A 25,597-nucleotide genomic window follows, 5' to 3' on the forward strand; every position below is an offset into this window, starting at 1 on the left:
ACCCTCCAGAGAGTGGGGACAGGATGACCACCGTGAACCCTCCAGGACTACAAGTCTTTAAATAATTACCTGTTACCTGACAGCCTTGTTGGTGTTGAAATGACACATAAAGAAAACAGTTTCCCAGGGTGATTTTGATCTTGCTGACACTGGAATACATCAGGAGTATTGCTAATACCATAACTGGAATAACTACACAAGCTTAAAATGAAAAGGGGGGTGAGGAGTGGAGGAAGGAGGAGTGTTTGATACCAGACAAAGACACTCAGTGAGCAGTCATCCACATTCAGTTCAGTTTCATGACTCATTTTCTGACAGTTTTTGAGGGATTTTGTCCATTCTTCCCCCCCCCCCCCCGCCCCCCGCACTGATTTCTGGGAATCCTACCCCTAACAAAACTTTTCCTCCCCTCAAAATGGATAAAATAAATCATAAAATGAACATTATTTGCTCCAGCTTTAGAGCAAGTTTTTAACTAAGGTAATCCTGAGGTTTGAAATTTCAGTTAAGGCAAGATTTTGGAGCAATAAAAACTTTTTAAAATTAGGTACGAAATGCCTAAGGCTGGTGTGATGAGGAAAGACAGTAAGGTGGCCAACCAAGGTGGCATGTAGTCCTACTTAGCAACTGACCTGCACTACAAAAGACACAGCTAAGCTCCATGAGAAGACTGGGTGGTATTTCCAAGGCCAGCTTGAGTGTCTACAATTTCTGGTCATTTCTGGCCACCCCTGGGTAATCCATTCATAGTAACTGAGAAGGGGAATGGAGCCTTTGCACTTTCAGAAGATTTCTGCAGGCCTTTATCTGGCCCTTTCCCATTGAGCTATTACTCTTCCTTTGAGTGTAACAGGAGATCCGTGCACAACTCCTGTGTGCATCCATGCCAGGTCTCTGGCTGCTGAGTTTGTGTGCATTTCTCATACAGCACTGCTAGAGGCAACAGGCCATGGCTCCATCCCTCTCCATCTCTGCAGATGTAACTTATGTAACTTGCTCACTCTTGCTGCTTGGTAGTATCCATACCTTTTTCTGACTAGGCTGTTTTCTTGGTATTCCAGCTCAAGAAAGCACTGCTAATGTTCATTCCGTTTTGCGTGCAGCCTATTCTGGAATTCATCTCATAAAACTTTTAAATTCCACTAGTTTATGATATTATTCTAGCTGCAGTAGTGTTGTGTGATTCAGAAATATTTTTTAAAGGATACTGTGGTTCTGAAAAACTATTCCAGGATCAAGTCAGCATTTCCAATTGACAAGTATCTCTCTTCTTTTTTTTAAGTCATTCTTGAGATACAGAGTCATATTGAATGATGGATCAAAATGTTCTGATTCATGTGGAGGACAGTGACTAATTCAAAAATTTTCCTAGATGTGAATACAAAGAACTGTCTTGCAGATTTTTCAGATGGACAGAAAAATTGCAGAGTCTATATCCTTCAATACACTCATTTGGCTCCATATTCACACTCAAAAGCTTGGACAGGCAAAAATATTCTAATGATGGCTTAAGTGAATAATTGCATCAATAAAAATGTTACTTTTAAAAATTAGAACTAACTTGGAAAGTTGGAAATCTTCCATCCAAGGCATTTATTCTAAAGTTTACGAGCAGTATAAAGTAAAAAAGTTGACTGCTAACCACTGTATCAGCAACACACGTCCATGTGGACTGCATTTTCAACAGGTGCAGTTATTTACATCTGTGGTGCCTACATCCATCCTTGCCAGGGGCTTCTTTGAGGTCATTTCTCTGCTGAAGTGCCAAAGTCAAACGGACTGTAGTTGGGAATTTTCTACTTCTGTTGCTGCAATTCTGTGCTAAAAGGCATAACACTAAGGTCACAATTTTTCTGTTAACATTATAAATCTTTCACCATAGTCTGATTTCCTAACACAAAACTAGTGGCTGCAAACACATGCGCACAAAAAAGTGAAATATACATTTTTTTAAATGTATAGTGATGCTGCAACCCTAACCTGAGCCATCTTGAATACAGTGATGAATTTTTATACTTATACTGTTTACTCCTACATATGTCCCCGAGCTTACAAAAAAACCTTGAGAACAGAGCATGGCAAGATGGTGTTGCACCATTCCCCTTTAAAAGTTAATCCCAGCGGTTAATATGCATGGCAGACATGCATGGATCAATCTCCTCTCAGGAAAAATAGAGCAGCGTTAAAGTGCAGAACTGTTAAATATTTGCATAGTTTTGAGATGAACCAGTTGAGAAAAATCTCTTTTTCTTCATCCCAAGGATTTCCAAGTTTCCACAATTGTTCCTGGAGAAGCGATGCTTCTGTGTAAACTATTGTCAATGCCGGGAGGGGGGAGCCCGGCAAACGCCTCGCTCGCTCTGCAGGCTGAACACAACTAAAGTTTTCCATCTCCTCACCGCTTCCTTCCCCCTCCCATCTTGCCCAGGTGGCTCTGCCGCACGCAGCCACTGTCATCACCCCGGCACGCAGCGGCGGGGATCCACTGACCCGGGGGTCGTGGGCAGCCGGGACGGGGCGGACGGCGCGGACGGGACCCTGTCCCTCTCCCTGTCGAGCCCGTGTCTCCGCCCGGCGTGGCACAGGCATCCAGGACCGGGCCCGCCAGCTCCCAGGTTGCCGGGGCAGGGCTGTTTTCCCCTCCCACCCCCGGCCGCCCTGCCATGTGCGGGGCCGTCCCGCCGCTGTCATCCACCCCAGCCGGAGGCAGGCAGCCGCCCTGGCCAGCGGCCAGCCCTCTCCTCGCAGCTACCTCCCCCGGCCGGCCGCTGCGCCGAGCGGAATCTTCCTGCCTCCGTTCCTACAAGTCACAGGGCAAAGTAACTCGCGGCAGAGCCGTCAGCAGCCCGCGGCAGCATGTCCGGCACCAAATACGTAGACTCGGAGGTAGGACCACCGGGGCACGGGGCCGGGATGCTGCCCCGCCGCCGGCTCCCTGCAGCGGCTACCTGCAAGCCCCCTGAGCCGTCGGAGGAGCGGGGCGAGGGGCGGCTCGGCGGCAGGAGGGCGGAGGGCCGGGCACCTGCGGGCAGGGACAGCGGCCAGGGGGAGCCGGGGCGCTCGTCCCCGGCGGGGCACGGGGAGGGGGGCTGCTGGCTGCCGTGCGGCAAGAGCGGTGTATGGAGAGCTCTACGGCCAGAGCACCGGAATGGAGAGGGTACGGTGATAGCCCTGCATGAAGGGCGGAATAGGGAGGGGGTAGGTACAGTGAGGACAGGGCGGTGCGGGCTCCGTGTTCAGCTCCGCGCAGCGGGGGCGGTAGGGCGCGGGCAGCGCGGCGAGGGCCGTGTGGGGAGGGCGCCGCGCGGGGAGCCCCGGGCGCTCCGTGCCCTGCCCGCGGGGCCACACCCGCGAGTGGGGCCGCTCGCTCCGCCCTGGGGCAACGCTGCGGGGCCGGGGCCGCCTGGCGGCGGGAGCGGGAGCCGGCGCCTGGCACGGCGGGGGTGTGGTGTGGTGCGCGCCCCGCGGCCGCGGTTAAATAGCCGGGCGAGGCCGGCCCGCAGCCTGCATCCCGCTGCCCGCGGGACCGGGGCCGCCTCCCCAGCCCCTGCCCCAGCCCGCCCTCCTGCGCGGCGCGGCGCGGACCGGCCCTGCCCTGCCCTCCCCGCCTCACTGGGCTCTCCCCGCCCGCCCTCGCTCCCTCTGCTCCCCGCAGGGCTTTCTGTACACGGCGCCCGTCCGGGAGCAGGGCAACATCTACAAGCCCAACAACAAGATGATGGCAGATGAGCTGAGCGAAAAGGCGGTGCACGACGTGCACACCAAAGAGATCGACCTGGTCAACCGAGACCCCAAGCACCTCAACGACGACGTGGTTAAGGTGAGGGGCCGAGGCGGGGCGTCGCGGGGGGCGATACCGAGTCGTGCCGAGGCAGGATAAGCGGGCGCTGTCAGGACGGCTGATGCCCGCGAACCACATCCCTCCACCTGCTGCAGCAGGTAACAGGACGGGGGCTGATCGGGTTTTTGGTGGGTTTTTTTTAAGAAAAGGCGGAGTGGGCAGTAGAGAGGCGGGCAGCGGCCAGGGCAGCCCCGCGGCGCTCCTGGCTCGGGCGCGGAGCGGGGCTGGCCCCGTGTCGGGCTGGCTGCGCTGTCCGGGGGGCTGGCCCCGTGTCGGGCTGGCTGCGCTGTCCCGGGGGGCTGGCCCCGTGTCGGGCTGTCCCGGGGGGCTGGCCCCGTGTCGGGCTGGCCGCGCTGTCCGGGGCGCTCCGGGCGGGGGTCCCGCCGCGCTGTGTGCCGCTGCCCGCTCTGCAGCCGGGACGGGGCCGGGAGCGGGGGGATGAGTGCGTGACCTTGTGTAACACCGTCGGAAAGATTTTCCTTCCCCGAGGCACGCACAGAGGCAGGGCGGGGAGATGTCACAAACCAAATCGCCCTCCCTAAGCCTGGCGGGTGCAAAATCAGAGATTCTGGTGGCGGTTGGATTTGTGTCCTTGTTCTGTTTTGTTCTCTTTGGTGCTTTTCCTTCCTTCAAAAGATGATAAGCTAAGCAAAATCTAACTGTGCCCTTGCCTAGATTTTTTTGTTTTGGTTTATAAATCAGTTTGACTGTTTTGACAGGTCAGGGTCGATGGAGATTTTTGCTTGAAGTCACTTTGGTCAAAAATATCACAGAAATATGTTTTCTTGTAGAAAAAGAATTTATACGGACAAATTTGTACAATCCACATGTATTACGAACGTGAGTGTTTGAGATCACTTAAAAAGTCATCGGCAAGGGTATGAGCAAAAGTCAGATTTAATATTAAGTGGCAAAGCATGACAAGTTTATTGGCAAGATTCACTCTACTACTTACAGGACAGCCAAGGCACAACAAGGGAAAACAAACAACAACAAAACCAAACAAAATTCAGGCAATCAAAACAGAAATGAACTGAGAACTGTCTAGGGGTGTGTGTATGTGCTTAGGTGTGTGTGTGTGACAAAAGACAGTGCGGGCAACGATAAAAAGGAGCAGGGCCTGAAAGTTTAACAGCACTCCAACTTAACAGTACTTAATTTATACCTTAAATCTAACAATTTAACATAGGAAGAACACTTATACCTAACTTATAGCTTAAATTTAATTTATTACTTAACCTTAGCAATTTACTGAGAATAACACTGAAGAGTATTTAACCTAATTTATAACTTTGAAGTTAGCAACTCAACAGAACAACACTTAGCAAAACTTAGCTTATAACTTATGTTTAACAATTTAGCATTTAAGTAAGTTTATAACTATAACCTAACGTTACTCGCTAGCTTAATTTACTTAGACACCCAAGGTACTTAGACATGTAAGAAAGCAGTATTTCTCTCACATTTGCTGTAGCATATGCGCAGGGGCATGCGCACAGAGAGGAAGACTCAGTGCAGGCAAGGTGCCTGTGAAGACTTCTCCCCAGAGATCAATGAAATACACACTTTGGATGCTTTTGCACTTCCTAATCAGCAAAGGATTGGGCCTTGAGGAATCTGCATTTTGGCCCAGGATACAGCTTGTTTCAGTGATCCTCCGTGCATGAGGCTCTGAGAGGCATCTCCCTCAGAGGGTGGTTGCTGATAAAAGCTTGCTGTAGTCCAGGAGAGCTCAAAGGGCCCTTTTTGGGCTGCTGTTTATAGGCTTGCAAGAGAGCGGGCTTTAGTCATAACAATGTTTTATCTTGGCCGCACTTTGGGTCAGCACTTTCTCCGAAGGTGTGAGAGCAGGAATGTTGTGCCATTCAGGCAGGAGGGATATTTTCCAAGGGTGGTTATAAGGAAAACAGCAGATTTTTAGTAATTCCTGGGAGCAGACAGTGTTTCTGGTAAGCTTGAAAAGAGCTGAGCTCGGGTGGTGTTTCCAAAGCCAAGGCCTAACAAGCTCTGCAGCGTGGAAAGATGGAGAGGGGAATACACCACTGCAAAGTGAAAATTGAGGGTGCTGTCATCTGGGTTTGTCAGACCCTAGGGAAAATGGGAGCTGCCCAGTCCTAGCGGGTGACTAAGCCACTAAGTGCCTTGCTTAATGGCCAGCAGTGTCAGAGTGTGTGCCATTCACCATGTTTGTTGTAATGAAGACCGTTGTCAAAAAAGAAAAATACACTATTGTTTCCAGAGAATCAAGAGGTGAGTTCTGGATCCTGAATGTGTATCTATAAAATGATTCATGCTATGTGCAGACAATTTAACAAGGTCTTGATTCAAATTCCAGACTTCAACACAATTTGAAGGTCCTGAATATGACAAGCCATGGTCATATTGCTGGATCGATGCTAAGAATTATCACAGCAGCCTGTATATTTAAGGAACCATATAAAAATGAAAAGGCATAAAATTATTATTTGTCTAGAAAAAATAATCTGTGTACCTAATGGCACAAAACTGCCTTTAAAATGGATTATTTTAAAGAGGAGGAGCAGCTGAGTAGACAGGGAATGCCAGAGCTCATGAACAGCCCTGCATCACAGTTTATTGCGTATGTCAACAGGAGAAGTCCCCAAAGCAACCAGACCTTCTGAGGATGAGTCATTGCTCCCAAGCAAGTCAGAATTCTGGTGTCCACAACCTAACCTAATGAAAGAAAGACCCTGATGGGAAAAGAGACCACTGACAGAAAAAAACCATAGTGGGCTTAAAAGAAGATGAAACCTACAAAGCCTATCCTGCCCTCTCTGCCTCCCACAGAGACAAGGATTAAGGAAGTTTGTTACATTCCATCTTCTAAAATAAACTTGGGGAATAATAAGTATAGGAATGGAAAAAGAAAGCTTTTCAGTTTGTCCTTTTGAAGTAATCGTGGTTCAACACATGCACCGAAAAACTGCAAACAGCCAGAATACCTGTACTGCCTCTATGTCAGCAAGTGAGCTCCTGGTGGTGGAGATAGTCACATCAAGACATAGGAATATACCAAAATGCATTTGATGTTAACCAGACAGGATCCATTTTACATCATAAAAGCAGCAATATGTGTACAAAATGGCATTGTAAACCAACATTTTCTGTTTTGTTACAAGGATAAATAAGAATAACTTTTATTTTAAGTATTTCATAGATAGATCAACCTGCAGAGTAGAGAGAGGATTTTTGCCACAATTTGCATTTATATGGACCACAGGGTCTATTCAGTCTATTAGACATAGCAATAAAATTCACACCCAGTGCCTAGGAGACAAGATTGGATTGGGGTGAAAATACACAGATTCAGTCCCTGCCTTAGCCATCAGTCTGTAGTCCCCTTCTGACATGCATATGCATTCTTACTTGGGCTGTAAAGTAAGCCCAAGGCAGAATGTTAAACTGACTGACAGAGACCCCAGTCTTAAGTACTGAAAGTCAGAGGAAAAAAAAAGTGTAGGAAAAAAAAAGTCCTGTAATGCCAGAAGTATGGCTTAGGCTGAGCTCAATTTTGTTTAAAGCTGTTGCATTTTTCTAGATTCAAAACTTTCTGCTTTATACCCACTATTTTATGCATTTCTTGCCCCTTGACTATGAGGCACAACAGCATGGAAACTGGGGACTAATCAGTCAGCCATGAAATAGAAATGATTAGACAGAGGATGAGGAATCTGCTCTGTAAGCAGCTCTCTAAAAGGCCTCAGTGTTGTCTGTATTCAAATACTTCCCATAGCACATTTTAAAAATAACCTTCTCTTGTGAGAAGCAGGAGACACGTTCCCTTGATTTGCAGCAGAGCATCTGCCCAGCTTCCCCTGCAGCAGATGTGTGGTGCAGGCAGCTTTAGGGTTGGGATCCAGGCAAGGGGCAGAAACCCAGTCAAAATCCTTTTATGAAAACTAGACACATGGAGCAGCTTTGCATCAAAGCTGTTGGTGACTTTGCTTATGGTTTGTCTTTGAATTACCTACGAAGTGGGAGCTTAGTGCTGGGAGGTTTCCAGAAAAATGGAGCAAATGACTGGATTTATGTTCAGAGAGGGATGTGAACAAGGCCTTATGGACCCTGAGGTATGCAGAAAGTAGAAGTAACAGCTCTGAACAGGGAGAAGCACAAACTAGTAAAAATCACCAGAACTTCCCCTTTTCCCCCATTTTTTCAGTGGAGACCAGAAAGAAGAGATTTTCTTCCTCACACAACTGTGCTCATACATCACCTAGACAGAGGGAGAATGTGCACTAGTGGTTCCCTTGTTCAGGCACTGGCTTGTGAAGGTGGCTAGTGAGGCAGGGGGCGAGGAGGGAATCTAGGAAGGGAGAAGCAGCCTGTGTGCCTGTGGGAGCTCTCCAGGAGTCATGCTGGTGATCATACAGGTGGTTTGCCATAGTTTTATCTGTTTCATGTGTCCTTCACCAGACAGTTCTGCTCTTGGACTTGTGTCCCACAGGTTTTCTTTGTGATGAGACACAACAAACAGGGTGGAAAGCTTATTCATTTTTTCTCTCATTCATTCCCCAGTTATCCAGGACTCACATGAAAGTGCCTGAAGTTCAGGCTTTGCTCTTCTTGTTTCCCAACACATTATTTGTGTTTTTCGAGTACGGCTAAATTTCAGCCTTCGAGTTTTTAGAGTTCAAACTTTCTCAACATATCTGTGGTCAAGTCTGCACAGAGTTTACTGACTTTGGAAAATGCAGAGGAGGGAGCCAGCTCTCCTACAGATTACTCTTCTCACTAACTTCCTTGCTCCTTGCTGAGAATAAGCACAGACCTTGCAGCCAACTCTACAAAGTCTAATCCTCACTTTACTAGTGAGGACCAACTGTGCAGTCACATCTGCAGCCAGATTACCATTTTTTCCTACAGTGATGTGCCAGGAAGAAAGAGCTGTGGCTGGTCTACCATCTAGAACATAATTATTTTTTGTTGTAAACAAGTGGTGTCTATCTGCTGTTGGTTGTATAGGAGTCCTTTTTGCTCTGGAAAAAAAAATAAATTTAGTACTTGCCTAGAGATGTGAGGATGCAGAGCTTTTGTACCAAGTCTCTAAAGATTACGTATTCCTGCCTTCCACTTAAAACTAATGCAGTTGAGAGCAATTCAACTTACTGCAAGGAAAAGTCTGGAATTTTTAGTCAAATGTTGACAAATACTGTAATACCCTTATGTACTCATTAGGGAGGAAAGTATTACTCAGGCACGCTTTGAAAGCTATTTACAATTTCTGCCTCATAATAAAAAGAGAGGTTTTTCAAAAGCAGTTTACATTTTATGTAATTTTTCATGATTAGGGCCCCTCCCTGAGCACAGTGTAAGATGCACAGAGAGATGCCTGGTCAGAGCACTTCCCATTCCCACACCTGAGAACCTCCTGGAAGGAAAGCAGGTGTCACCCCATGCTCTGTTTGAATGGGAGACCTAAGGTGGGCTGTCACTCAGATGTGACAAGTGTCAACCTGAGAGGAACCCAGTTCTGCTCTTTAACACAGTAAAATGAGAGAAAAACAGAGCTCAATCAGGTGCTATTTCTGAAATAAGTAATTAAGTGAAATATAATGCAGACCCTTTTGCTTTGTTTTTAGACATTGTTAAAAGTCATGAGATCATAGGTAAATGTTTAAGTTTAAAAACATCCATATAATACATAGATCACAAATCTGTGTGTATGTGTTCCAATCCAAGCTTGTCACCTGGGCTCTTGCTGTTGGCAGTGACCAAAGTGTGATGCCTCTGGAGGCAGATTCACTGTGTTTAACCACAGGACAGGAGAAGCAGTGCTCTCAGAGGGCATGCTTGTCTCAACTGCTGATACTTGTGGTTTAGACATGGCACCTTACTTGTGCAAAACAATTAATTAAATGAAATGGTTCTGTAATGCTGTGTCCTATTAACAAGCTATGAGGTTTAGATTTAAAATGCAAGCAGAGTTAAATGTTTGACTTTGGCTGACCACGTGATTCAGTTCTGTTTCAAACATTTCTTCCAAGGCTAGTCTAGGGGTATGAGATTAAAGCCTTGAGTCATTATGAATGCCAGTTTATACAAGGTCTGAGCGAGGTTTTAAGAGTTCTGAAAAATAGTTTTCTTGCACATTAATTAGGAGTTCTCAGGCATGGAATTTCTGAATGTCCATAAGAGAACAGCTAATAATGGCATCTGTTCTAATGAAAGCTTCTTTCTCTAAAAACTGTGTTCGCATTTAAACTCATGGTATTATTAAAGCCTTATGCACAGCCTTCTTGCTGGCATGATGAACATGACTCATAACTCCACAGAAAAATTTGATGGCCATGGGGACAGAGCAAATGATTCAGCATGGCTGTTTCTTTTGTTAGAATTTATTGGACACTATCTCAGATTCAAAAGAGGCAAATACTTTTCAATTCTGATAACTTCAACAAACATATGTTAGAAAATATTAAGAACAATTTGAATAGATTGTTGAATTTTTAGCCCACTATGTGGATAGAAACACTGTCTTCTTGCATGGATATCTAAAACAAACAAACAAAGAATATTGAAATGCAATATTCAGGGGAAAAAGGGATAATTGTGTACAGTAGAATCATTTACCAATGAGGTCCCCAGTGAGGAAATTTTATCTTGGTTGTGTTTTAGGCAACAGAAAGAAGAAAATACAAATGAACTTGGGGGATTCTGAAACACTTGTGATCTCTGGAAAACTGAAGACAGAAATAGTTCTAATCTAAGATAAGTTTGTATTTCCCACAGCTCTCAAATACCCTCCGCGTAGACACCAGCATGAAGTCTATATCAGTAACTGATTTTTTGAGGTTTTTGATCCAGAACTACCATATTTATTTTCTTGACAAATGACAGCTATAAAACTCATCTTGGACTCTAAAAGGGTTGCTTATTTTGAATGTGAAAGAGAAATTATGCCATTTAATTTAATTTGATTTATTGTGGAGGCAGGTTTTGCACCATTGGTCTCTTTATATTTTCATGACAGACTTCTTAAGAAAATATTTTTGATTTGAAAAAAACCTAAAAATATTTTAAAAATTCAAAACAATTGAAAAAGTTTTTAAAAAATTGAATTTTATGGAATATCATTCTTGTCAGAAATTGTTACCAGATTAGCAATCAAAAGAAAAATAATTTCAGTGCTACTGTCCCATTTTAATGAGCTCATGCATTGATAAAATATGATTATATTCAAGATGTAGGAGCTGTGCTCTAGATGTTAGTGGGGCTGTACAAGGGTGGAGTTTGCTCCTAGTTAAAAAAAATAGGAACTGATAAATTCAACTTCATAGATAAAAAGTGAGAAGACATTCTCACAGCTGAAGGTGAAGGCATCACATTCTCTGTCTGCACTCCTGCTGTGCTGAATTTATATTCTGAGTTCCAAAAAAGCCTAAGGGAGTCTCATAGATGGATTGCAACATTTCCTCTTTCAACTTTGAAATCCCTTATTGGAATTCAAACAGATGCTACAAAAAATAATCAGTTTTTCTCAAGATCAGGGATCTATAGATCCCTCTGTAGAGCTCAGCCATAAAATCATCAACTGTTTTATGAAGTCCAAGTTCACATATCATAGAAAGGTTTGGGTTGGAAGGGACCTTAAAGATGATCCAGCTCCAGCCTCTGCCATGAGCTGGGATGCCACTCACTAGATCAGGTTGCTCAAAGCCCCCTCATCCTGGCCTTGAGCACTTCCAGGGATGGGGCATCCACAGCTTCTCTGGGAAACCCATTCCAGTGCCTCTCCTAGGAATTTATTCCTAATATCTAATCTAAACCTACTGTGTTTCAGTTTAAAGCCATTCCCCCCTGTCCTGTCACTACATGCCCTTGTAAAAAGTCCCTCTGTAGCCCACTTTATTTACTTCTGCAAGAGTTCATCTTCTTCTGCAGATGAACAACCACAAGTCTCTCAGCCTGTCTTCACAGAGGGTGTGCTCCAGCCCTCTAATCATCTTTTTGGCTCTCTGGACTTGCTCCAATGTTCTCATGGACAGGCCCATGTTCTCATCTTGGAGGCCCCAGAGCTGGACACTACTCCAGGTGGGGTCTCATGAGAGCAGAGTGGGAGAATCACTTTCCTCAACCTGTTCCTTTTGGTGCAGCCCAGGGTGCTGTCAGCTTTCTGGGCTGCAGGCCAGATCATATTGAGCTGCTCATCAGCCAGCATCTCCAAGTCCTTCTCTGCAGGCTGCTCTCAATCTAGGTACTGCCCTGATGCAAGTGTAGGACCTTTCACTTGGCCTTGTTGAACTTCATGAGGCTCAGAGGTGCCTAGCTGTCAGGCCTGTCAAGGCATCCCTTTCCTCCAGTGTGTCAGCCTCACCGCACAACTTGCACTCATTCCCATTGCTGTTCTCATGCAGTTTATGACAGGAGCAGAACTATAAAAGATCTTGATTTTTATGAAATACTAAAGAAATACCTTATATTTAAGGATCAGTAACTTGAGCTCTTCCATAAGAAAGACAACATTCTAACAGTACAAATGCAGGGTCAAGTTTATTTTTAAAATAAAAGAGAGGCAGCTGGGCATCGCTGCACACTCACTGTCAGCAATAAGCATGGTTCAGGTAGAAATGAGGGGAAAAGGTGAAAACAAGTTATACAGATTTGCAAAAAAGAATGGCAGCAGCTAACAGGAGTGTGTTTATTATAGCATATGTTATCAAGAGTCTCCTCTCCTTAGACTCCCTTTACAAACTATAAAGAGAAAAAAAGTGTTTTCCAGGTCTAAAACGACCTCCAAGGGTCACTGTCTCTCCATACACTACTGAAGAGTCTGAGGTCACTGCATTTCTACTTCATATTAGTGCCTAAATTTAGGAATGATAAAGTTAGTCCAAGTTCTAAAAACTTATGCTTAATAGTAGTTTATTACCTTAATATTGTATAAGCATAATAAAATAGAAATCTGTCATATTTATGAAATAAAATTTAAAATATGAAATCAGTTTACACAATGTCTTTTATTAAGGCTTTTGGATTCAGTTTAACTCCAGGCACCAGTGAAATAAAAGAAAAAATTTCTTGTATGTTTAATGTAGTCAAAACTTCACACTGGTGTTCATAAATATATCTCTTTAAACATACAGATGGACAGATAAACATGGATATGCATAAATGTATTAGGATTCTTTGCTAAAATAGCTGTATCAAACAAAGAACTGTGGAACATGAACCAAGTAATAAAAACAAAGAAAGCTTCTTAGAGGTTTCTCTTTGGGAAGGCTGCAATAACCTCCCAGCAGCCCAGTTTCCAGGGAGGAAAACAGTAATTTTATTTTCTGAGTGCTTACTCCAACAACATCAAGACATTTGTCAAGGAACTAGCTGACATGGTATCCCCACCTGCACAGGAAGTTTTGCTGTGTTAGAGTGCAGATCTTTTCTTGAAACTGCTTGTCTTTCCTTCTGCCAGCCTGTGTTGGAACGGGACAGGCAAGTGCTTCAGGAGATCTCTGGGGAGCAGCTGCTTGCTGCAGTGCTCACCCATTGGCATAATTTGTGTTTTCCTTACGAGTACTTCCACAGGTTTTGGTGAACCTGCCCATCTGATGGAACAAAGACCATCAGCAGGGCTTTTGTGGTATGTAATCAGCAGAGGCAGGGAGCAGGACATTGTTCTCTCAGTAAATAGAAGCACAAAAATTTTTTTTTTTCTGTGATTTTCAGTTTGTGGAATGGTGATCTGCAGTCACCCCCTTTTCAAAGTCATGGCATCCTTTACACATTTTCAGAATGCATTTGAGTATTTGTTATGCATGCAGTAGGAGTCACTCCTGACCAGGCTGGTTTTCTTCTCTGGCTAGAAGAGCGCAGTCCTTCAATTCCACTTTCCAACATGGATATCCTTGTTTGTTAAAGCATTGTTTGCTTTTCTGGCATACTCTGTAGCACTCAGGAAAGATTCACTGTTTCAATTAAGAGATCTGCCAGCAGAACACTTTTCTTGCCATACTGTGGGAAGCAGGCACAGGGAGACAGGAAAGGTAGAGCAAATTCTTTGGTCAGTTTGTGCAAGTAACTGGGGTGCAACAGTTCTGTTTGCTTGTTTAGGCTCTCGTTCACTTTGGAAATACTTGTTTGTAAGTTTTCTGCACTCAACAAGCCTTACACAACAGCTCTGATCCTAGCCATCTGCAGTCATGGCATCTTTTTTTATTTTTTTTGCAAAGAAGCAACTGTTGTGCCTTGTGATCTGGCCAGTCCCCAGAAGAACAGTGTGCTCTGAAGACAGACTTTGAGGTTGACAGGCAAAGCCTAATCATGCTGCAGCCCAGCCTGGAGGGACTCTTGGGGTTGCCCTGTTAGACGCTTGCTACCAATTCCAAGATTCAAGGTGATTTCTTGTCTTGTGAGGGAACAGAACAGTGCTAGATGTGCCCATTTTGTAGTCACCCTTTTGCTCAAGGTTTGTATGAATAGTGTGGAAGAGAATGAGTTTTTGCTTTAGTGAGCACCTGAGATCACCTAATGTTGGCTGTTGAGACCTGATTAGTGAGGAAGTAGACCATCTAGGAATCATGGAGCTCTGTGTGTTCAGGAACAACGTGCCAGCTTTCCTACATAACTACAGGTTTGCCAGATGGAGAGAACACAGTGCTCTTAAAAGGGTGTATGAATCTTTGGGTGTCTGGGAGGGAAGGGAGAGGATCAACTTTCTCCTATAAGCCCCAACAACTCCCTGTCCTCTTTCCTGCAGATTCAGTAGAAAGAGTATAAACTTCTTCATCCTTTCCTCTTAAACTGTGGCAGCAGTCAGGACAAGCATCATATGTGGTAATGTGGTGTTCCAAAGGATCAAGGAAATAAATAAATGCTTAACTGGCATCAGTGATTTAACAGAAAGCTTGTGAGTTTATTGCTTAAGTTTTTTTTCAGCTGCTGTGAAAAACAAGTTCTTCTCTAGGCACTGTAACTGGGAATTTAAAGTTCCAAATAGCATGTGGAAGTGCTAAGGGAATAATAATCTCATATGCTCATACATTTTCTTATTTTTAATAATACACATCAGCCTTCTCCAACATAAGAACAGTGTTGCATCTGTCCTTAACATCACCTCCCAAATGTGACCCATGCCATAGAAAGGGTTGTTATTTTGTGATATTTTATACATTTTTGTATGTTAAATGTTTCTTTAAAGAACATTGAATAAATATATTTGGGAATTTTACAAATTGCATTTATTACAACAGAAAAGAAAAAGACCATTTCTGCCTCATGCCTTGCAAGGACATCTTTTAATACAGTGAAACAATATCATATTTAGGGTCTTGGAATCAGAGAAAACCTGTTTAAAATCAACCCAGTGTAAGCAGTAAGGACAATTTCCACACCCTGGGCATAAAAATGTAAAGAATAGTAGCTTATGATGCTTTCCTGTGTACATTTAAGCCTTTAGGCAGAGTGTGTAAGCATATTGACATCAGTGGGACAGTTCACATTTTCATGTTGTGTGCATATTTAAGTGTTCTGCCTGCCTGGACATACTAGTGATCAATCAATACAGTAAGGATCTAAGCTTCCTCTTACTGACTCTAAGAGATAGTGAAAGCACACCAAAATTTAGGCATTCTCAGCACTTGTTTGGGTTCCTCTGGAATAGAATAGGGGTGGTGCCTGGCTGTGTGAACTGTGTGCTGTGAGCACAGTGGCAGCGTGCAGCTACCACACACAAAGATATGAATTATGATAGTTACAGTCACAGAAATGTAGGTCAAAGCCTAATGCTGGTGGTCTTAATAATTTTTTTTTTCTGACCGACCAAGCACAGTAATTTTTTCTATGTGATGAATATTACAAACCTCAAAGAACAAACTTCTGAAAAGCACAGCTGGTAAGTAGGTGATTTGAGCCTGGCATTTAATATACCTTTCCAGTTGGCCAGCTTCTGATACATGGGGACTTGAAGTGACAAGGTCAGCAGGTCAACTGATTTCATGCATGTAGCATATGTTATTGAGTCAGATGATAACTTTACACTGTTAAGCTTTTTTGATTAATAGTTCTGATCTTTAAATAGATATTTTGCCTGTCTTGTAAATAAATCTTGTAAATAAATCCCATACCATTTCCCTTTCTTGTAAATAAATCTATTTTAGAATCAAAGCAGGTTCCTCAGTTTCCTGATAGGGGTTTAATAAACAAGTGCAGAGCAAAAGAAGCTGCTCTATGATTCTCATAGCAGAATCAGACAAAAGCTTCAAGCAATGTAAAAACTGGCTTTACCAAACTGAATAGTAGGAAACAAAGAATTGCTGAAGTCAGGAAGTGCATTGTAGGCATGGAGCAGGAGTTGATAGTGTTTAATAGTTTGGTCTGAAGCAGAAGGCTAGAGCAAGTTGTTAGCATCCTTTAGAGGGTCAAACCTAATTTCCTGTACTTCTCTCCTGTCACAAGTGAACGTGCATGTATTTTCACTAGCTTGGCAACTGCCTCTGTGATTTCACAGCACATCCTGACAGCTCTGGAGGAACAAACTACACAAGGAACATGAAATCTACAAAAAAAGACCTGTGCACAACCTAAGAAAACCTTTATGTAGATAAAATGAGAGCTCACAGATCTACATGTACATGGTGCTTGACAAAAGTGACCTTGAGAACAATACCCTAAAAATGTTGTCTTATACTTGCAAGACAGTTAGATTCATTACCAGAAATGACAGCATCTTTCTTCTGTAGGATCATATTTCTGGGCACTTCTCTTTCTCTTGTCAGTCCTATTTTTACTTTACTTACTTCAGTTGGACACTTTTTATCAGTCTGATGACACTCACCGTCAGTGAGTGCTACTGAACTATAATCCAGAGGAGAGTAGTAGGAGGGACTGAGGAGGGACTGAGTAATCTGAGTGGTGTAAGTGTAATCTATAGCAAGGCAAAATGCATCCAGTCACCTGTTACTCCTGCAGCCCGTGGAGAACAAGTTAAAATCAGGATCCATCATGGGAGTGGTTTAGTGCAGGAAGAAGCTGAGTGATATCTCAGTTCCTGCAGCATAAGGACTTATCTGTACTGCTTGAAGAGTGAAATAAATAGTGTTTCCCAGGCAGTGTTCTGTTAGCACATGAGTAGAAGAGCCCAGATTACCTCAATTCTTTGGCTCTCTTTATTTAGACATTGCTGCAGGTAAGTCTGTTTTTGGACAGCACCGCAGAGGTTCATGTGCCACGCGTACTTTCTTGGCATGTACATAATGTTCTTATGTTTCATAATGTTCTTACAGCTTTTGGGAAGATAACAGCTTCATTTTAACACTGTATTCAGCTAAGAGTTTAAGTTGTCAGGCCATTTTTCTTTTCAAACAAGTTCCCTTATTCAAATTGGAGTAATGTGAAATGGAATTTGAGGAATAATGAAATGGGCAGACTTGGTAGTATGACATCAGCTAGCATTCCTACAGGGCCATCTCTTTTACTTCTCTGCATTGTTAGAAGCATTCTGAGAGCTGTTGAAATTGCTCCAAGCTAACCTCTTGGTAATTAAGGTGTCGTGACTACATCACTGTTATCTCACAGACAGATTCATTCCTGAGTGTTTTAGGACAGCAGTGTATGACTTGAGCTGGGAAATCCTGACCAAAGATATATCATAAATGTTCTAATATTAGCATCATCTCCTGGAGGAGTACAGGGCTGTCCATCTGGAAATGTTATATGCCATGATTCTTCTGTCAGCTCCCCAGCTCTCCATGGACATTTTGTTGAATACAACAGGCTAAAAATATTTGTTACTGAGAATCACAATTACAGAAAGTTTACTGTTTGATTTGCAAACCAGTGAGTTTATTGGCTTCCATTTTCCATTTAATTGCAAGGGTTTACTTTGAAAATAATCAAATTACAGGCTAATTTTACTATATATTTTTTAAAATCTATAAAATTCACATTCAACTATGGCTTCATTTTGCTTGCCAAAAAATTGCATTTCTGATAAAAATAGTCTCACTTGGCTAAAATAAAGATGCAACCATGAAAAGGCTCATGGAGCTCAATGCAAACTTTTTTTCCTTATGAGATCTAATATTTCCCTTATCAGCCAGTTGAAATAATACAAGATGGTATTTCCACTACAACTGAAATTAATGAAAAGACTTTAGATACAACATTGACTAGCCCTCAATGCTTTGAACCTCTATGATGGCTGTATTACCTTTACCAAGGATTACAGCATCAGCTGATGGGAAGCATGCAATAAATTGACTAAAGTTTTAGAATAAGAGAGCTATACTGAAGCATGTAGTCCTTATGTAGTAATATTTTTTGAGAAGCAGCTTTTTTTTACTATTGTCATTCTGGGTTTTGCCATCATATGGATATTTTTATTATCTGATTTCAAGGAAAATTTAGATAAAAAGCCAAGAACACCCATTCACTTTGAAAGCGAGCTAACATGAGATGTGGCTACAGTGAAAAGTCTGCTTTTGAATAGCTGCAGAAGCAGATTGTATGTCTGATTGCTTATGTATGCTAAAAAGAAAATCTACTCTGCCAATGCAGAGTCCGACATAGGTTTCTGTGGAGATCTAGTTTCTCAATGCTACCTTTAGGTGTGATGATAATGAATATCCATCCCAAAGAATGACTTTCAGATCACTAGAACATAGTTCAGAGTAGCAGAAAAAGAGGAGGTTTGTAATTTGAATGACAGGATGTCTAGAGAGGAGCACTGGCAGAGAGAGTAATGTGAATATGTTCAATTAAGCCACCCTGGTGTTAGTCATTCAAGGTGTTGGATATCACAGATAATTCAGAAATTTCCTCTCAAGGACTTACCAGCCATTCACATAGATTGCACCTAGACTGTACACTTCTGCTTGTAATTATTTTTTCTCTAAGAAGCTGGAAAGTCCAGTGGTATTATAATATTTGTCCCTTTGCTAGTAACTTATTTCTGGGGGTGATAAAACTTTCAGCAGGAGAGAAGAACAAGTGCTTTTCAATTGTTATGTATATTTTAGACTAAAAGAAGTGATTGTGAGCCTTTTCTTACAGTGTAAGCATTATTTACACAGAGTATATGTATAGTCACCTTCTTCTGGCATGCTAAGGTACAATTGCTTGAGTTTCTGAGGCTGCTGGCCCCTGTCATACTTACCTTGCTCCTGTAAATCTTCACTTTTGGCAGCATTATAATCTCACTTCGGGATCCAGTCCCAGGAATGCAATTTTTTTTTCTTTCATCTGACTTAAACAGCCATTTATTTCCTTGCAGAGGAATAGTGTTGTGATGTTCTCTTTCCTGTTGTTAGCAGTGCCTATACAATTGGTTGTGCTGATTAAATTAAATATCCTGTATTGTGGGTTATATCAAACATGTTTGTGTGACATGGAGCTGAACCATCATTGCAATTCTGTTAATATTCTTATAGAAATGTTATGACAATTAAGCTTCCTGAACAACTTAGTATTTCAACAGAGAGTGCTAAAATATGCATGTTGGAATGCACTGCTTCCTTAGGTGACTTTCTGAATGACTTATGAATAGTCAAAACAATGAAATATGATTTTATTCACCTGTTTTGTACCTTAAGCAGACCAGAAGGGCACTGCATACCTTAGGGCTGTGGGAGGTGAGGAAGATATATTCTGTTTTGTGAAAAACTCCATCTAGAAGTTAGATGTCTAATTTTGAGCTAATCATTGAGGCTCCCTGGTAGTCACTGGGTAAAGTTTACTGAAGATTCATGACTTAAATCATGGGTTATAATAGATTGAATCACGTGAGGGTGTAGGAAGTACGTGCTTTGTGTTTTCTTGCAGCTCTCCAGGAAAGGTGTTTCTGGAACACACCCTTGATGTGAATGTCTGACTGACCTGACTTTGTGTTCTTTGCTGCAGATCGATTTTGAAGATGTGATTGCTGAGCCAGAGGGAACACACAGCTTTGATGGGATTTGGAAGGCCAGTTTTACCACCTTCACTGTAACGAAATACTGGTTTTACCGTTTACTGTCAGCAATCTTTGGTATTCCTATGGCTCTCATCTGGGGCATCTACTTTGCCATTTTGTCCTTCCTGCACATCTGGGCGGTGGTGCCGTGCATAAGGAGCTACCTGATTGAGATCCAGTGCATTAGCCGTGTCTATTCCATCTGCATCCACACGTTCTGCGACCCGCTCTTTGAGGCCATAGGCAGAGTGTTCAGCAGCATCCGAGCCACAGTACGGAAAGAGATCTGAGGGACAATTCAAGGAGAGCCATCAGCCTAGGAAGGGGGTGAAGGTTTTGTGTTTTTTGGAGTGTTTTGGTGCCAGTTTTGTGTTTCCCAAAGCAACATACAGCAACTGGTGGTGGACTGGCCCAAAACAAAGAATCACTTGCTCAGTTTCTTTTTCTACTGTTCATCTGTTCATTCTTACTGGATTACTTGCCCTTTTTTTTTTTTCCCCTTTCTTTTGCCTTCCCCCCCCCACCCCCTTTGGTCTGCATTTTAAACTAACCCTAAAGGGCTGTTCTTCCATGCCAGCTGCATATTATTTTGCTGGCTGTTCAATTCAGAGATTGAAGTGTTGTTGGATGCCTTTTTATCTTACCCTTCATTCCTTGTGAGATAAATCCACAGTGATACTGAAGAATGACAAAAATGCTTTCCAACACTATAAAGCCATTCATTTTATTGTGGCTAAAGAGTGCAGAGCTATCACAGCAGAATGAACGTGACCAGCTGGCAGGTTTTAGCAGAATGTTCTTTTTCAATTGGATTGTCAGTTGACTGCAGCTATTTACAGTTGTGGTCAGATATTGTGCAGTATGATAAATTAGTTAAGTAAACATATTACTGAACTAGCATATGTCCTGAAAATTTAACATTTTGTCAGGCTGGAGACATTGACATGTAAAAGCTTTGGTCGGTGCCTTTCTGTCTCATTCTGTCTCGGAAGTTTGCATCCAGTCATTTCTCAGCCTTTGCTAGGATTGCAGAAACAAACTGCACTTGAGAGCTAAAACTGGTCATTACAGAAATGTTTTCCTGACTGTGACTTATGACACATCCCTTAGCAAGCATTTAGGTGCTTATCTCATTGGCATCTGGGGTATTTTTGCAAAGTATTAATATAAATACACACTGCAGGTATGCCGGAGATAATCCTGAGTTAAAAGGAAAATGAAGGAATGCCAAATAAGCCACAGGAGGCCAGGGAGGAGCTGCCCCTGCCAGAAACTTTTCTACAGCTTTCAAAACTTCCCTATCAGCAGAGGTCAGCCTGCCACTAGCACACAGATCGTTTTCAGGATGCTTTGCTGAGTCTAAATTTATCCATCACAAGAGATGCTTTAGAATCTTCACATTTGTGTGTTGCTTTGTTCATTTTTAGCTGAGCTGCCACATCAGGAAGTCTTAAACAGAGGGTGTTGTGTGAAACTAGCGTATTGCAAAGTGGAAGGCCTCAGCAGCGGGGCCTTTGCGACATGTTCTGATGCTGTGACCTGCAAGAGCTTTTTGCCCTCATGACAGTACTGTGTTCAGAGATGCTCTCTGCATCCTCATTGGTTTGTGTGAAGCATTTGTAAAAATAGTTGTGAGGCTAATCAGCTTTATTGTAAACCAAGCTGGGGTCTGAGCATGCTCCAGCTGGAATCTCTGGCAAACCAGTTCGTGACATGCAGGAGTGCAAACTTCATCCGTTGGGATGAACATGGAGCTGTCTGGTACACCTACAGCTTTTTTTTTATTTACTGCTGATATTTCACATATTGCTTTACCTAACATGGAAGTGCCTTCCATTCTCTTTCTGCCAAAGCATTGAAAAATTTAGGAAATGCTGCATTTTTAAGTGGGGCTGGGGGAGGGAAAATGGGGGTGGGAAAGGGTGCACAAAAATTTACAAAGCTATTAACTACTATTTGCATTTAAAACAGACACTGGTATGGATATAGTTTGATGTTTTTCTATGTACATAATGAAGAGTGTACTATTATAGATTTTTTTCAGTATTAAAGACAACCAAGATTGTAAACAAGAAATATTTTATCTTTTTATGAGGAAAATCACTCCAAAGAAAACCTTCTTGATTACCATATAAACTGCATATCCTGAAAGATGTCTGTTCACTTAGATTTCTTAGTCCTAATCCAAATACATTGCTGATCCAAACATCTACATTATTGTAATAAGCTTACAGATATAACTGACATCTTTTTAAAAATTCTGCATGTACATTAAAGACTACAATAAAAAGATGCTTAATGGTAGATCCTGTCTGACTTCTTTTTCCTTGAAAGTCATATGGACAAAATTGTTTAACACTTTCTTTGTCAGTCCAGTAGAAACAGGATTTTTCCTAATAAAAGCTCATTAGCCTTAGCATTTAATGTATGGAAATAGGGGAATGACAGCTTTTATTCAGCCGTGTATGGACGTAACTTGTGACAGGACAGTTCATTTCTATGGGTGTTCTGCACAATACCTGTCACACTGTTACAGAAAAGCCCAACAAAACATGCTATTATGAATGGTCTACAAATCTGGTAACTGTATTATAATGTTCAAAGGGCAGATACCAAGTAAATGTAGTCCATCATATCTTCTCCAATAGCAGAATGGTGTCTTTAGCAGCACTCAATAGGCTAGTGGTAGCAAATAGTATGTTGAATTGGACTGTGTGAGAAACTGTAACATATTTTAAAGGTAAAAGGGAGGTTGTAATGTGAAAGAAAAGCAAATACACCTTCGGTATCCAAAAACATCTTGCTTTTGCAAAGAGCCTGATTTATTCAGGCTTAACTGTTTATAATATCACAACTCCAGGACTCTTCCTGGGAGAGATGTGCAGATTGATACTATGATAGCACTGCCCCTGGCACTGTCCTGCATTCATGGGGCTGTGCTGAGGCTGGATCCATGCTCCTGCCATAACACTTAGGCCATAGCCAAGGTACACCCCTTGGCAAGATCCAGGTTTGTCAAGTAGAGGATTAGACATCAGGTGTTGGACAGGGACACCAGGCAATTTCTTGGCTTGGCTGTAAATGTGCCAGCATCACTCTGCTAGATACAAGTCAGTGTCATAAACTGCCTCAAGACCTGTGCGTTCAGGTGGGCTCAATATAGTTTTTCCTCTTACCAGAAAACTTTTGTGGCTGTCATTTGTCACTCTTTTCATCCTCTGAGTCACCAGTTCTTAGATTTTGCCATGTAGTTTGAACTGTGTTTCCTGTGTTTCTTCTTGTGGGAGAGCTGGGCACTTCAAACAAGGTGAAGTACCCAAGTGCTGAGAGCATGTGAACTGTCTCGCTGTGTCGTTGATCTGTGGAATTTGACTGAGAACTAAATACAGAATATTTCTTTAAAATGTACTTATTGAAATGAAGTTGCAACAAAATACAAAGACAAACCTTAGGCTTTTAATAATGATGGAGAATTTCCATATCTGCACCCAAGCTACCTTTTAACCCTCACTTAGGTCTAACTGGAGCTGCTCTTTGTTCACTTGTTTGTCTTTCATTGCCTTGTGTCTGCTGCATCCTTTTGTTTCCTCATGTCCTGAGGAGGAGGAAAGAAGCACAGAATAAAAGTCTTTGCTAAGATAGAACACCTTTGTTATCCTCATTTATGTCTTACAAACCCTGACTTTTTCATTTCATGTTATCTGACACTGGGACACCGTGTGACACGGGTTTTTTATTTCTATCTTGTTCTTTTCTGTAGAACTTTTAATTAAAATTTCAATCGTATAGTACAACTAGCACATCCTGTCTCCAAGATGCTTTGCCCTGTTAGGGCCTTCTGAAGGCATAATGGTAAAATGTACATTTGTTAACTGTGAAAATATAAATGCACAGTATTCTCACCAAATTTGTAACTGCTATTACTAAGCTGTCTATATATAAAAATTAGCCAGCAGGACTAGGGAAATGATTGCCCCTCTGTACTCAACACTGGTGAGGCAACACCTTGAGTGTTGTACCCAGTTCTGGGTCCCTCATTGCATGAAAGACATTGAGGGGCTGGAGTGAGTCCAGAAAAGGACAGCGAAGCTGGTGAAGCACCTAGAGAGTGAGTCCTGTGAGGAACAGCTGAGGGAGCTGGGGTTGTTTATCCTGGAGAAAAGGAGGCTCAGGGGAGACCTTACTGCTCCCTACAACCACCTGAAAGGAGGCTGTAGCCAGGTGGGTTCAGCCTCTTCTCCCAGGCAACCAGAGGCAGGACAAGAGGAAATGGTGTCAAGCTGCACTAGGGGAGGTTCAGGTTGGACATCAGGAATAATTTCTCCACTGAAAGGGTGGTCAAGCATTGGAACAGGCTGCCCAAGTAGATGGTAGTGTCACCATCCTTGGAAGTGTTCAAGAAATGACTGAATGTGGCCCTTAGTGCTCTGGTCTGGTTGATGTGGTGGTGTTTGGTCAATGGTTGGACTCAAGAATCATTATTCTTGAGCTCTTTTCCAGTTTTAATTATTCTGTGATTCTAAGGACAGCACAAGTGGGCAGACAGTGATTATACTCATTACAAGCCTGTGCCTTCTCTCATAGTCAAAGCAAATTTTAGTGTTGATTCAAGACACAATCCACAGTGCCTAGGCTCAATTCTAGTAGGTGGTTTGCTTTGTTCTGAGAATCTGAATTTCCTTGGCCCTTTATTGTCATTAGAACTCACTGAAAGGGTGCTCAGGTTACACATACACAGTGCAGGGAGGTATTCAGGAGTGCTACTCTATCTGACCCTCTCCTGTAGGAGCTGGAGATGATAAATGCTCTCAGGAACCCTAACAAGTGCTGGGAAATAATGTCTCCTGAGGCTTGTAGTCAAACATCTCACTCTTTAAGACAGGAGATTTAAACTCCTCTCACTGCACTCCCAGGTGTAAACTTCAACTGCTCACCTTTTAGTTTGCTGACTACTATGAATCCATTTTTTGTAAGACCAGTGGTGTGCTCTGAAGGAACTAAGCACAGACACCTGATGTGGCATGATGGCTTCCAACAGGAGCCAGGTCACCTTAAAGGCATTGCCTGAGCTGTGTGACACCATTGTTGATCTAAAGTCTTCAGATTTTCCTTTCTATCAAGTGGTTATCAGAGGTGAATAAAGGCATTATGGTCTCCAGTTCCAGCACTTCTAGAGATAACAGTTTTCAGCTTGAAACACTAGCAGTCTAGGCTGAAGGCTGTTCTACAGACTGCCAGAATTTCTCGAGAGTTTTGTTGGCACCCAGGGACTAACTTAGATACAAGTCTGTCATAACTGTGACCTCAGTTGATCATATCTCTGAACCTTTATCCAGGGTGTGGAGTACCCCTGCAGTGCATCTGGGCATTGACAGCCTTTTCCTGGCTATTTATTCCAAGCTAGAAAATGTTTTACACCAGAGGATTCACTCAGAGTAGCCTTAAAGGATGAAGTACTCTAGAGTTGTATAACTTTTTGGCAACTATCAGAATATAGGCATTCATCTGTGACTATTAGTCATCAAAACATTCAGCCTGCTGATGTCCAGGAACCAAAGCTCCAGATGTAGCTTGCCCAGATGTACATGTTGCCAGAAACCCTCCTGGCAGAAAATCCCAAGTGAAAAAACTGACATAGAAACGAACTAGTTGGTGCAATGAAAAAAAATCTGATCAAAAGGAGCAGGTATATTCTATACAAAGAGCAAGTGGTGAGAGATCTCAGATCTGCCCTTTATATTCAAGGAATATTCAAGGAATAAAGGACGCAAAGCTGTGCACAGCAGACACGCTTCCATCTGAAAGGGATGGATGGAGATTTCTGAAAGGAAAAAAGGAATGGGATGACT

At 42.8% G+C, this 25,597-nt stretch overlaps 1 protein-coding gene across 1 annotated transcript; it reads left to right on the plus strand.

The window, feature by feature from the left end:
* Positions 1-2,686: 2,686 nt before the first annotated feature.
* CAV1 (caveolin 1) lies at positions 2,687-22,052 on the plus strand. The gene is made up of 3 exons (XM_058805310.1): positions 2,687-2,886; positions 3,656-3,820; positions 19,697-22,052. The coding sequence occupies exons 1-3, from the start codon at positions 2,857-2,859 to the stop codon at positions 20,036-20,038; spliced, it is 537 nt and encodes a 178-aa protein (XP_058661293.1). The 5' UTR covers positions 2,687-2,856; the 3' UTR covers positions 20,039-22,052.
* Positions 22,053-25,597: the final 3,545 nt, after the last annotated feature.

The sequence above is a fragment of the Ammospiza caudacuta genome, chromosome 5, assembly GCF_027887145.1.
Source record: "Ammospiza caudacuta isolate bAmmCau1 chromosome 5, bAmmCau1.pri, whole genome shotgun sequence".
Lineage (NCBI taxonomy): Eukaryota > Metazoa > Chordata > Aves > Passeriformes > Passerellidae > Ammospiza > Ammospiza caudacuta.

Bases quoted from the DNA above. Each gene is read 5' to 3' on its own strand.
- CAV1 (XM_058805310.1), top strand. From the start codon at position 2,857: ATGTCCGGCACCAAATACGTAGACTCGGAG. The intron at 2,887-3,655 runs GTAGGACCACCG...TGCTCCCCGCAG, and splicing joins CCAAATACGTAGACTCGGAG to GGCTTTCTGTACACGGCGCC. The intron at 3,821-19,696 runs GTGAGGGGCCGA...TCTTTGCTGCAG, and splicing joins TCAACGACGACGTGGTTAAG to ATCGATTTTGAAGATGTGAT.